Below are 13,322 nucleotides of genomic sequence, written 5' to 3' on the forward strand. Positions count from 1 at the left end.
AGAGGGGAAGGGTCAGTGGGAAGGCATGGGGACGCGTCCCTCCGTGGTGCCTCTCGGACCAGGACCTTTCTCTTTGGCAGCCTAAGGGTTTTAGGGGTTTTTAAGTGCTACAGAGCATTTCTGGAAGTCCCCTGCTTTAGCAGGGACAGAAACGGGCTTTGCCTGTGCAATGTGAGCTGAATTCCTGTCAGCAGCCTGAGGAAAATGGAGGTAACGCAGTTTAATTTCCTCCGTGATGCAGAAATTCATTGTACTGTTTGCAGCTGTTAAAAGGTGGTAAGATTCCTTTTCTAAACTCAAGCTCTCCCAGGATGGTTATTCCTTCAGTGTTTAATTGACTTTATTACCATAAATTAATAGTTTGAATGACTTGTGCTGTCCCAGGATGGCTTTGATGGCAACTCCTCCCCATCGCAGTATTGTAAGGATGGGAGCAAGAGCTTCTGTGTTGCAGCCACTCCTGTTCTTTGCCAGTGTCATCATCCTCCTGTCTGCCACTAACAAAAGGGAACAGAACTGACTCAGGAGTAGTGCTGCTGTGTAACTTTGAAGGTCCCTCATGTATGAACATGTCCAACACTGCTGTACAGCCTTAGATGATAAAAAGAGATCTATGCAGGATGTGCAGGGCCCATGGTAAGAGCCTCACATGTAACACAGTGTGGCAGGAGGCAGCACAGCAGGTTGAGAGGCACTGTTTGCAAGGCTCCCACCTTACAGACCCCCCCGTATGTGCCAGGCTCCAGGGAACAGGAGGATCTGCTGGCTTTGAACACCCTACAGAAAAACAGGGATTCTTGTACCAAAGTTACCACTGCCTCAGCACCTTTTTAATTAGCTGTACAGTGAATTAGTCATGAGCAGTGACGCACAAGTGATTAATAGGGTTGTTAAGAGTAAGCCTAGAATATAGTATCACCTAGCCCCAACCTGGAGGAAGGCCTGCCTGCTGAGAGGATGCCTAAACAAATCAGAGTGTATTTTCAGGTTCTCTTTTCCAAGCCTGCTGTTTGAACCCATCATCTGATGCTCCTCTGCCACTGTACTCCCCAGCAATAACTGAGCTTCCCGATCCTCCAAACCACAACCCAAAGGCTGAATAAACCACGTTCTCTTTGCTCTGACCAGGCTCTGTGTTCCTTGTGCCCAGGTCCTGTGATCCTTACTGGAACGTGAAGCACCAAGCAAAGCTCTGAGGGCCTCAGGACATGATCCTTCCACAAACTGAATTGTGGGCACGATCCTTCCACAAAGTGCCACCCCCCACATCCTCCGTGTCACCTCCCAAGCGCCGCGGTTGGAACCACTGTATGAATGTGACTGCTGTGACAATAAACCAGTAACTCCTGAACCTGGCTCTGTCCCTGGCTGCAGCATGGTGCTGACTCACCCAGTGCAGTCTCACCATGCCTGAGCTGGCCCTGCTGCAGGACAGGGGGCTGCACGGTGGCAGAGTCACCCCACAAAGTGCTGCAGCCCCTGGCAGTGGGACTCACCTGTGCATCGATAATCTTCTGCTTGGAATCCACAGCAGCCTGCATTTCTGCATGGTCCTTCTTTAACTCCTCCTCAACTGACATCAGCCTGGTCAAACAGACAAAGAGCATTACATGTGTTGGGCTCTGCTAAGCCCAGGTGTTAGCCTCATAACACACCTGAATCAGCCACCCAGAGTGAATGATACAGATCATGTCCCCATTCAGGCCCTGACACTAAGGAAGTAAAGGGGTGATGTACGTCTCTGAAGCGCACAGGGAGAGATGTGAACTCTCTCTTGAAGAGGGACTCTTCATCAGGGATTGTGGTGATAGGACGAGGGGCAATGGGTTCAGACTTAAACTGGAGATTTACTTCGGATATAATGAAGAAATTCTTCCCTGTGAAATTGGTGAGGCACTAGAACAGGTTTTCCAAGGAAGCTGTGAATGCTCCATCCCTGGCAGTGGTCAAGGCCAGGCTGGACAGGGCTTGGAGCAACCCGGAGTAGTTGAAGGTGCCCTGGCCCATGGCAGGTCCTTTCCAACCCAAACCACTCCATGATTCTATGACCTGCAGTTGTGCATTTGAGCATAAAGGAGGCACACAAGTCATTGGCACTCACCTTTTACACACAAACCAAGAGTTTAGAGCCAGTCTTTTTTCTGGCTCTTCTCTAGAGCTCTCTACAGCACTGTCCCAAAGCTTAAGTGATACAGAATGGTGAGGGCTGACAAATGTATGATGGTTCATTACTAGCGCTAGGCTGGTTTGGCTCAGGTGAAGGCTGCACTGAACATTCTGTGTCCCGGACAAATGTAAACACCACATCCCACTGGGCAGAAGAGATTTATAGCTAGGAGTAATGGGATGGTGATGAGAGCTTTAGCTAAACACCAGGAAAAGAACATTTTGATCACCACATCTATTGCTCATCGGACAGAGGAGCAAACATGCCAGATCCTCTGGGAACTGGGGCAGGCTGCCAGCAATCCCCTCACGAAGTTTTGCCTTTGTGAATAGGGGAAGTGTCAGGGTTTTCCTTGTCCAGGTAACACTGATGGGTGGGAGGGAACCCAAAGAGTCGGGGCTTTAAACTGCCCCTGGGAGCTGTAACCCAGACAGGCAGGAAGTGGATAAATTGTGGAAGACCCACATGGGAAACCTGCCTGCAGCTCCAAAGAACCCAGACTGTCCTGAACTCTAATGCCAGCCAGGCTGCCTGCGCTCCCATCACCCCCAGCGCTCCCATGTCCCCTGTACCTGCTGATGATGCCCTTCATCTGGATCTCCTTATCCTCCTGCTGCCTTCGGAGCCGCTCCTCGCTCTCCTCCAGCCTCGCCTGGTATTCCAGCATCAGCTTCTGCGTCGTCTCCTCCTGGCATTTGAAGCGGGTCTCATATTCCTCCAGCTTCTTGTTGGAAATGCGCAGCTTGTCCTGCAGCACCACTAGGTCCTGCTGGTACTACAGCACGCAAGGACAGACACAGGAGGAGAAAACACATGTGGCACGTTACGCAGTAGGGCTTTGCCCTTGCCGGGGTTTCCCCATCGCCCCCTCACGCCCCTCTCCTTGCACAGGACTAGCTGCAAACCCGGGCGGGACGGCCCTGCTTGCCGACACCTCCTCTTCCGTCTTCTCCACTGCGCTAGGAGCGGCGCCGCGTCCGCTGGCGGGCGGTCACTGCCAGGTTCAGAGAACGGGACGTTAGCAGGGTCTGGCATTTCACAGGGGATGCAGGTTAGAGCCAGCGAGAGGTGAACGCAGCCGGCACCGTCCGCACGCGCCCGGCACTGCGCTGAGCACAGGCAGGAGGAGCTGCACTGGTGGGATTCTGGCTTTACACAGGAGCTCTTCATCGCAGCGCTAAACGTGGGTGCTTTGGACATGCTGGAAGCCAAGAATGAGCAATCAGTGCTGCCTGTGCCCTGCCAGGAGCCAGGCTCTGCTCTCTTGGCACAAGGAGTCACCCTTATCAAGGTGAGGGCAACTCAGCGTACTGAGTGGGGCAGTGAACACCACTACCTTTTGGGGCCCAGCATGTTAAACACAATCAGATGTCAAACCAGGATTCAACCCGAGAAGAGCTGCTGCATGAAGCCAAGATCCCACGGTTGTTGTGTTCATTCAGATGAAGCTAAAATCAGCAGCAGAAGAATCACATAAAGCAATTAAAACAGAGAGCGTTTAACTCAGTGGAGCTGGTTCAGCTCCTGCAGAAGTTCAGCGGTCAAAGTTGCTTTGCTAAAGGAAAATTCAGCTGTAAAAAACCCATCCTAACACAAAGACTTTTATTTAAAAAATTAGCTTTGGAAATAGCCCTGAACCCAGCCCCTGAGCTGGCACAACCTCAGGATACTGAACACGCAGCTGCTAGTGGGACAAGCTGCTTTGAGAGTCAGGTATGGGAAAAGACTTCATCTGAGTTATGAAGTCTGTTACAGAGCTCCAAGTGTTATTCGTGAGCTGACAGAAATGCACTTAAGTGTGTCCTGAATTGACCAGCTGAAAACACAGCCTTCCCCTTTGGCCAGTGCCACCTGTGTAAGCACCCAAACGATGGACATGGTTGGGTCCCGGTGATGGGGAGTCTGCCCAGCCCATGTCAATCCATGTTACTGTCCCGATACCACTCCACTGACAGCAGGGATTGAAAATTTATGATGCTGATGGGCTTCCTGACCTGCCAAAGCACCCGAGCCATGGCTGGCAGATGGGCAGGGATGGGCACAACACATCACTGATCCTCCTTTAGCAAAGCTTTTACTGCGGCACTGGAAGGACACAGTTTGCACACGTAACCTGCAGCAACGAGGGAACACGAATGCCCATACAGTGACACAGAAGCACTAAAGTCAGACAGAAGGGAGCTGCTTGAACAGGAAAGATTAAATACCTACCCTAGCCTTAACATAGGAGCTCAAATGATAGCAGGAGAGGCCTCAGAGACCGAAGGAGTCGCTCCTGTCTCTAGAACAATTCTCATTCTCCGTGACCATTCACGTCTTACAGTAATGGGGAGAGAGGTTATGCTAATGGTGATCTTTAATGTCAGTGACTGATGTGACAGCAAAGTAACAAAAGATGCTGCATGGGAATGAGACAGCAGGCTCCTGGGGTGGGGGGGGGCTCATGCTCAGCTCGGGACAGGGACCGGTTTGCTGCAATGCCCTCGGTGCTCAGCCTGGCACACACCGTGTCCACAGCGGAGGGACAGGAGGAGGCCAGCACCCTATTCCTAGTGTGTACTCCTTCAGCATTTCACCTCAGCCTGGTTCCAAAGCTTGTCCCTGTCATCCCTATTGCAGACTCAATCCTCTTTCAGAAGCCCTGCAATGACTAAAAGCAGCAACAACCCAGTGCGTGATGCACCCGTCTGACAACGCCTCCTCTCTGATTTGTGCCTGTGGGTGTCTGTGCTTAGGTGGTAGCTAAGATTTCTCTACCTCTGCTAACAGCCTGCTGCAAGTGTACCTGGGTCAGCTGCTGCCTGATCAGTGCGTGTCTGTACTTAAAGGAATACCCAAGGAGCAGAAAGCCAGTGAGAAATGGGCTGAGCTGTCACAGAACTCTGCCATGCTCTCCCTGGGGCAGCTGGAGCTGCCAGTCCCTATGGTACCTGCCTTTGGAATATCCCTGAAGTTACCCGGTGGCAGTCCCACAGTGATGCAGCACAGCAGAACGAGAACAGGAAGGGGATTTAACAGGAACAGAAACACGTCTGTGCTGGAAGAGCAGCAAGGAGGTCGAGGGAGGGGATGCCTCAGTTCTGCGGCACCGGGCAGTGACATGCGGCGGACAGAAGAGAAGCACACTGAGGAACATCCCAAATGCCAACAGTGCCCAACTGCAGGTCCCAGCAGTGCCAGGCTGCGAGGAAGCACCTTGCAGAAGCAGCCACCAGCAAAGATGGGATCTTCCCTGTTCCTGACTCCTCCTCCTTCACCCCTGGTCAGGCCTTCTCTGTCCCTTCCCTGCTCATCTCACCCGAGCCTTGTCCCGGAACAGGGACTGTGGGCTTCAACTGACCCCTGGCAGAGCCCCAGGCTCTGTGTGACACAGCCGTGAGCTCGGGGCAGCGTCACTGCACCATGGAAATCACCCCAGTGCTGTCTCTGAGACCAGGATCTGCTCACAGTTCCACTTTGACACGGAAACTGCTTCTTGCTACATGTCCCTGTTGTGTCCCTGCTGGGAGACTGCCTGCACCTCGCTCTCATCTCTTTTATAGCTGGTGTTTAACTCACTTTCTAAGCTTTCCTCCCCTGCAGATGGGAGCAGCAATGGGGGAAGTAACAGGCACTGTCTGGCTCCAGAGTCTGTTGCAGAGCAGCACCAGCACTTGATTCCTGGCTCCTGTTTTTCTTACTTGCTTGATCAGAGGCTAATTCCAGTCACTGAGTGTGTGAAAACCTCCCAGACCTTCCCCAGGAGTGCCCTGTGAGGCTGAGCAGGGCAGAGAAGGCCCCGCTCCTGGGCCTGGACCTGTCACACAGCCCACCCTGTCCCCAGGCTGCTCGCATCAAAGACATTCAAGGAAATCCTCTCTCTATTTAGACACTTGTTTCAATCCAATCAGGTTTTACCTTTTCTGCTTGGCTGAGCTCGTCCTTATTCCTGAGCTTATCCCTGTGCTTGGAATCTGGGTCAATGCTTTCATCTTCTAAAAACTGCATGTTCATATTCAAAAGCCAAGCGGCAGTGCGGTCCAGGGCATTGGGGTTCACAGGAGAAGGGGCCTACAATGAAACATACAACCATAACAAAAGAAAAACCTGTAACAGAAATGGTCGTGAAGCTGGAGAGAGAATTTGCTTCCAAGCCCTCTCCCATGCTGCTCCAACAGCATCCAACAACCTGAGCTACCGGAGCGGAAGGGGAGGAACAGTTCCTGCTCTGTATCTGCACATTGGTTTAGGTCAAACAGCCTTTGACAGGCCAAATCCTTCCCTGTGCCACCCCACAGAACAGGCGTAGGACACGGTGCTGCAGCGCAGCTTCCTGCTGGAAGGGCCCAGGTTTCAGGTCCTGTCACCTCTGAAGGACATGACCTGAGAAGGCACCGAGGGAAACAGTGGCTTGATGTGGTGTAGGCACTCCACAAGCAGAGATTTCACTCTTCAGCTTCTTCCACTGAGCTGCTTTCTGCTTGCTGTGGAGATTCCATACAGATAAAACCAGATCTGCAAACTGAAATGCTGCTTCTGGTCATTCAGGTGCTTTTCTGGAACACAAAGGTTTCTTCTTGGCTGAGACTACACTCAGGATGCTGAAGAGGTCCAAATGCTCCACATCTCGGTAGTGTATCTCTAGGTCTGTTCATGTAGCAGCTCAGGGTGCAGATCCATGGTCACCGAGTTAGAGCCACAGCTGCTGTTCAGTGCTAGCCTGGGCAGGGACTGCAAATGGCACTGCCTGAATGTTTTCCAACCACATAACAAGGCTGAGGAAGTCAATGTCCAGCTATTTCTGCTCCATCCTGGCTCACTATAAACCACAGTAAACAGCTTCTTGGATGAATGCAAATGATCTGGATGACTTGGACAAGGGAATTCAAGTTAATGAGTCAGAAATGTTGGGGACTTTCTCTTCATTCAAAGCTCTGGACTGTGGAGAAACCCAGTCATCAGCAAGCAGCAGAACAGCAGGTTCTGTCCTTGGGAGGAGTGGGGTCTGCTTTCATCACCTCACTGGGGTTGGAGGCTTCCCTGTGCTGTCTTCTGCTTCCACAATTCCAAATCAGAAGTCCCAGGCTCGGCTCATGAAATCCCTTGCTGTAAACCCTCACCTTTCTTGCATCTCCAGCTTGGGCACTGCATCTGTGGTGGCTGCTCAGAATCCGTGGCTCCAAGGAGCAGTGGCCACCCGGCTTCAGCTCAGCAGTGTAAAGGCCACTGGGAAAGGATGTCAATGAGAGCTCAGCTCGCTCCGCACGGGTCCTTCTGCCTCCTCCTTCCTTCTCTGAATGAATGAAAAAGGACATCTGATCTCTAGGACAGTCTGAACTCAGCTCAGCAGACGAACTTCAGTAGCAGAGGAAGCGCTTCTGGCTGCTAGGAACGAGGTTCATGGACTTCTAAAATGGCCACCAAACACGATTCCTTTGTTCTCAAAGTGTTTAATACCACCACCTACAAGCAAGCAGCTTCATTATGGTTCACAGATGGTGCTAATATCCAAGCAGGGAGAGGCACTCTGAGGGCTTCAGGTCTTGAAAGGAGCTCTGAGAGGACCAGAGGGGCAGGCAGAGGATGGATTGGCCAGGGCTTCCCGAGGGTGACCCGCAGGTCACTGCTGCCTGCTCCCAAACAGGCTCCTCCGGCAGAGCTCTGTGCCCTCTGTCCCTAATGAGTATTGATCCCCGCTGCACAAATGCTGCTGCGTGGCGTGCTTGCTAATGTCAGTGCTTAGGAATCGATACCGTGTGCACGGAGCAGCTCCAGATGGGGCTGACAGAACAGCCTTGAATGGGCACTGGTGCCAAAGGCCTCCACGGCTGCCTTGTGAAGGAGAGGCAGTTACACCAACTCTGTTCAATACCACACTGCTGGAGTGGTGCCTTAATACTGTGCCTGGGCTGAGATGCAGCGAGCTCTTGTTGTCCACATCCTCTGGGCTTGTGGCACTCTTGCTTTAGGCACGGAGAGGCCCTATGGGGTTAGTTTTCTAGAGGGTTACTTCTGAAATGTCGCATGAATAAATGAGTCCTAGAAAACCACTTTACCCTTGCCAGGAACACCAGAGCGCCCTGGGTCTGTGACCTACTGCTTTCTGGTTTAGCACCACGAACAGTGAATTTGTTTCTCTGCAGACCAGCACGTGGCAGGAGCATCCCTCGGTGGGGAGCACAATCCTTCCTTCCTGCTCTCTCACCTCCCCAGGTGGACTTACAGGAGGGTATCGCAGAGCAAAGGAACAGGAATGTCCAGGAGTGCTCTGGCTTCGCTGGGACAGGAGCAGCAGCAGGGACACTCTCAGTGACAAGAGATTAGGGCCTGGTCCAAGCCTGGGAGATGGCGCGGGGTTGACTATGGCATGGGATGAGAGCCTGGGCATGGAGAGGCAAAGCAGTGACGAGATGGTAGCGCAGGACAGAGGCACAGCTGCCACTGCCCTCGTGTCTCTGCCACCTACTGCCCTGCGGCAGGCACACACCAGCACAGGGAGCCAACACCGATCTGCGTCCCCATCCTCTGCCTCAGGCCAAGCTGGGTGCAAGAGCCGGGGTACCTCCACATGCAGTGCCACCACGGGGCTGGCACCGATGCGGTCCCTCGGAACCACAGCGACATCCCCTCCCGCTGCAGCGATCCCCACTTGGTCACCCCCTTCTCCCAGTCCACGCTCTGACCCTACCTGACCCCTTCATCGCCCGGAGCTCGTCCAGCCCCACACTCACCTGCTTGTGCATCGTGCGCTGCTTCATCTCGGGGCTGTCACCCTTGGAGGAGGACGACTGCTGCCGGAGGCGGGCGCCGCTGCCGGGCCAGTCGGGCGAGGAGGACATGATGGTGCCGCTGGAGGGCCGCGGGTACTGCACGGTGCTCAGCAGGGAGGGCGGCGTGCGGCCGCGGGTGGCGGGCGGCGGCGGCGGCGGGGGCTGGTCTATCCGGCGCTGCGGCCCCGCGCTGTTCTGCCGCGGCACCGTGGGCTGCCCGCCCTTCTCGGTCAGCGAGAGCTGCCTGCGGGCCAGCTCCCCGGTGCGGCGGGCGAAGTCCTCGGCGGCGGCGGGCGCGGCGAAGCCGTGCTTGTTGGCCGTCAGCTCCTCGCTGTTGCTGTGGGAGCTGAGCGAGCTGTGGCACTCGGAGCCCGAGTCGCCCAGGCCGCGCGGGGACAGCGGCAGCCCCGCTGCCATCTGATAGACGGGGTTCTGGAAGGAGAGCGGGGCCAGGAGCTGCGGCCGGCCCGGCGCGCTCTCGCCGCTCGGCGTGGTCGGGGTCTGCCCCACGCGGCGCACGGTGGCCATGCCCGTGACGCTGTTCTGCTGAGTCCGTGCGGTCCATACGCCCTGCAACTGCCCCAGCGATGACTGACTGTCATTGAGGGAGTCAGCCGTGCCGGGCGCGTTGGCCCCACTGTCCAAGAGCCGATTGTCCTGCAAGTCCACCATGGACAAACTCTTGCTGCCATTAGACATCTGCACGTCGGGCTCATTGGCCTCTGAGTAACTGGAGCTTCGGGCAGGCGAGGGCTGGGCCCCAGCAGACCTTGTGACAAAAAACAAGTCCTTGTTTTCAGGGGTTGGAGATGGTAACCGTGTGAAATCTATCAGACTGCGGGGAAGGCAGTGCGTAAGGAAGAGGAAAGGAAAACAAAACAAAAAAAGAAGAGTTGTGAATGCTGCACCGGAGCAGGAAAAACCCAAATCACTCAGAAGAAATCAGCGTGGCACAGCTGTGTGGGACGGGCCAAAACCCAGGCCCTGGGACGCAGGGACAGTGCAGGGGGAGCAGGGGGCTGGGGGAGCCCTGGGCAGCCCCATGGGGCAGGCAGGGGAGCCAGGGGTGAGTGTATGCGTGGGGAGCGCTGCGCTGTGCAGGATGCATCCCCAGCTCTGCCTCCCCGGCTGGGCCTGCTCACCATCATGTGTCAGTCACCCCTTCTGCTCCCAGCTGCCTGTACCTGTGCTGCTCCCGTGTGCCCTGCTCTGTACCCAGGCAGTCAGCTCCTGAGGGCACCCTGGCCAAATCAGAGAGCGTGGAACACCATGGGAGCCTGATCCACACCACGCCTTCAAGGATCAGAGAGGGAGCTCCAACAGCAGAGCTACAGCCCAGCAACCGAAGGTTATGCACCCAGACCTCCTGCTGCAACATACATTCATGCAATATTGATTTTCTTGGGGATAGGAAGAAAGAGCTTTGCAGTAGATTAATGTGAATACACACTGATCAAAGATGGTGCACTGTAAGCAAGTATTTGGGTGAAAGCATATTGTCAAACATCCTCCATAGCATTAAATTTAAATAATTGCACCTCATGCTGGGAAGCATTAGAGATGAAAGCTCTGATTAGAGCCAGTCCAGTGCCATTGCTGCCTTTCATTCCTAATTAAAGTGTTAAATATTATGTAGTTTCCACTTACAAACTATTTTACCACCTCAGTCTTTCAGTTTGTGTGGGCTCCATTTCATTTTCCACAAACAGAAACATTACAGGTTTGCAACAGTCATCTTCTCCATGAATGAAACTCCTTATATTATGAGCCCAGAACGCATGTTGGGTGACTGTGTCTGTGAATCACTGCTCATCATTAAAAACACCCAGTATTATAAAACTAGACAGAGTAGACTGGAGTGTCTCTGTCAGGCCTCTACAGCTTTGCAACTGTTAAAGAAATGTCGAGGTTAGGATCTCAGTGAATTCAGCACATGCCTTACAAAGACAGGTAAGGCAAATCCTATAGATCTTGCATACCCAGTGACCCAATGAGCTTAATGGCAACGCTGACCGCTCTGAGGTTAGTGCAGACAAGCCCTTAGGTCCTCAAAGGATGAACATTTTGCTTCTGCAGCCACATGCCAAGAGCTGAGAACAGAGATACCAAGTTCTTGTTTCCCAGACCACATCCCAGCTTTGGCTCTCAAGCGACCCAGCATGGAGCCGTGTCCTTGCACTCCTGCCCACTGCTCTGTCCAGATTCAGAGCTGAACTACAGCCAGTTCTGCGATAAAAAAGCCTAGTGAATGGATCAGCCACCTCCACATACCCCCTGCCTCGCCTGTCCCCGCAGGCGCTCAGGTTTTGGCAGTGGATGAACATTCAGCACTTCCCTGGTCTGTGGCCAGGCCCTTCAAGCTCTTACCCAGATAAGTCATTCTCTATCACCATTTTCTGGAGCCCCGCAGAGATGCTGTTGCCAGCACTGGGTGTGGATGCGGTGTGATCGGCCGTGACCGAGAGCTGCACGCAGGCCGGGTTACTGAGCGCAGAGTTGACATCCCTCAGGATCCGAGGCAGAGGCCCAAGCTTCGTTGCAGTGCTCTGGGTAAAAAGAGAGCAGAATTACTACCAACATCCTGTGGTTTTGCTAGAGAGCCGTGGTCTTTGATTCACTCTCTTCAGTGCATCACATTTATTACACAACATTCATTTTCTCCATCATTTACCCCCACCGCTGAGGCTATGGGATGTCCCAGCACATGTGGCTATAGAAGCCAAGGGCTGCCCCTGTGATTCCCCATGGTTACCTGCTCCAGTTGAGAAATGACTTCCCAGAGTAGCAAGTGCAAAGTGGACAGTTCCCGGCCAAGGTCAATGTAGCCTTCAAAGCCAGCGGTGTTTGAGATGGTTTCGGGGTTGGAAATCTCCAGGAGAAACCTCTGCATGTTAGTCCATTCGTGTTCCAGGAACTGGTTCATAAAGGACATGTACTCCTCTTTGCTGCCAAACCTATCAAGACAGCAACAGGGATTTCAGCTAAATCCTGTAAACAGAGGTACAGCCAACAAAATGGGTAGGTACATACGCAGGTGAGGATGCCAGAACCTTCCTTGCCCACCTGAATCCTTCAAAGCCTTCGGGATGCCTGGGTTGCTAAGCGGGCACCTGGTACACCTCACTGATCATGGAACCAAAATTAACTCCAGCCTAACCCAGATATGTCCTCATCAGCATGGGATCTCCACAACAGAAATAAAGGTGAAAGCTAGAGAAACAAAGCTGTTGTTGATAATGGTGTGGATCTTACTGCTGGGTCAGGGCACAGCCTCCAGAAATAGGACCTGTCACTGGAAATAAATCATAAAACCAAGCACCGTCAACTGACTGAAGTCCATGATGGTGGCAGGAATCCTGCACTCTCCCTGCTCTTCCACAAGCACTGGAGCTAACCCCAGCCACTGCTGCCCCAGCACAATGGCTCTGGGATCAGCCTGGAGAGCTATACCTGCAGCTGGGCCAGCCCGTGTGTCCTCTCTGGCTTCCTGCAACCTCCTCTGCCTCTGAGCACTTCCCAGACCCCCCTCCGGGTTAGATGTCTTATTTAGAGCACAACAGGGAGGGTCCCGTGGTTCAACTGTCCCAGCAGTGGCACAGCTCAGCTCCATCACTTTGACTGACTAATGTCAGCTTAGTTAAAAGAGTCTTTCCTGAAAAGTGCTGAGAATCTGAAAACCCCTTAGTTAGGGATTGGTCAGGAACACAGAGAATTGCTGTCATCAAGTGTAACACACTCGTACATCTTCCATCTGCGTCTGCATGCCTGCACGCTCCTGACGGCGAGCTTGTGTACTGAGCTGGATTCCAAATCTAAGAAGCTTTAGACGGAAACTGTCCATTCATGTTTCGGAAAGCTCATCATTTTGTTATCAGAGCTCAGGGTAAGTAGCTCAGAGCTGCAGCCAGTGGAAAGATTCTCAGAAATCTCTCGCTTTGTTTCCACCAAACCAATGGGTTTAGTTAGAAACGGATAGGATTTAGTTGGAAACAGATAGTGTTTCCTTCTCCTTTCATACCCTCCCAGTTCAGACAACTGCATTTGAATAGCAGGGAGGGTCCTAGAGCTTACAGGAGGGAAAGACCAGCTCCTGAGCAATAAGCTGCTGTTGGGGTTCTGGTCCTGCTGGTGTCCCCGAGAGGCCAACCATGCCATGCCAGGACAACGTGCCTGGCTGTGCCGGTGTGTTCCTGCTGCCAGCCCGCTGGCTCCTCTGTGTGCTCAAAACAGCTCCTTTTCCTGCTCATAAAACACGGCCTGTTTTGGAAACTTCAGTGATCTCCCTGACCCTGCAGTGAGGGAACGGGTCCCAGAGAGACGTGGGGGAAACAGCCAACAGGAAACAACCAGACCCCTTCCATGGAGGCAAGGAGCAGGCAGCGCGGGGCTGGCGCCGGGCTCTGCCT

The 13,322-nt window shown here is 53.4% G+C and overlaps 1 protein-coding gene across 12 annotated transcripts in view; it reads right to left on the reverse strand.

Moving 5' to 3' along the window:
• DAB2IP (DAB2 interacting protein) overlaps window positions 1-13,322 on the reverse strand; it is a 167,433-nt gene that overhangs the window by 405 nt on the left and 153,706 nt on the right. For 10 of the 12 annotated variants that reach the window (XM_057409051.1, XM_057409048.1, XM_057409052.1 and 7 more), the window contains 6 exons: window positions 11,669-11,870; window positions 11,284-11,462; window positions 8,878-9,751; window positions 6,065-6,217; window positions 2,740-2,942; window positions 1,497-1,584 (listed from right to left, as the gene is read on the reverse strand). In XM_057409051.1, the coding sequence (XP_057265034.1) occupies window positions 1,497-1,584; window positions 2,740-2,942; window positions 6,065-6,217; window positions 8,878-9,751; window positions 11,284-11,462; window positions 11,669-11,870 (1,699 nt within the window). The remainder of the gene's footprint in view (window positions 1-1,496; window positions 1,585-2,739; window positions 2,943-6,064; window positions 6,218-8,877; window positions 9,752-11,283; window positions 11,463-11,668; window positions 11,871-13,322) is intronic. The other 2 variants (XM_057409049.1, XM_057409050.1) reach the window with 2 other exon arrangements.

The sequence above is a fragment of the Pezoporus wallicus genome, unplaced genomic scaffold (assembly GCF_028554395.1).
Source record: "Pezoporus wallicus isolate ANWC-B61680 ecotype Strahan unplaced genomic scaffold, APGP_CSIRO_Pwel_v1 contig_8341, whole genome shotgun sequence".
Classification (NCBI taxonomy): Eukaryota; Metazoa; Chordata; class Aves; order Psittaciformes; family Psittacidae; genus Pezoporus; species Pezoporus wallicus.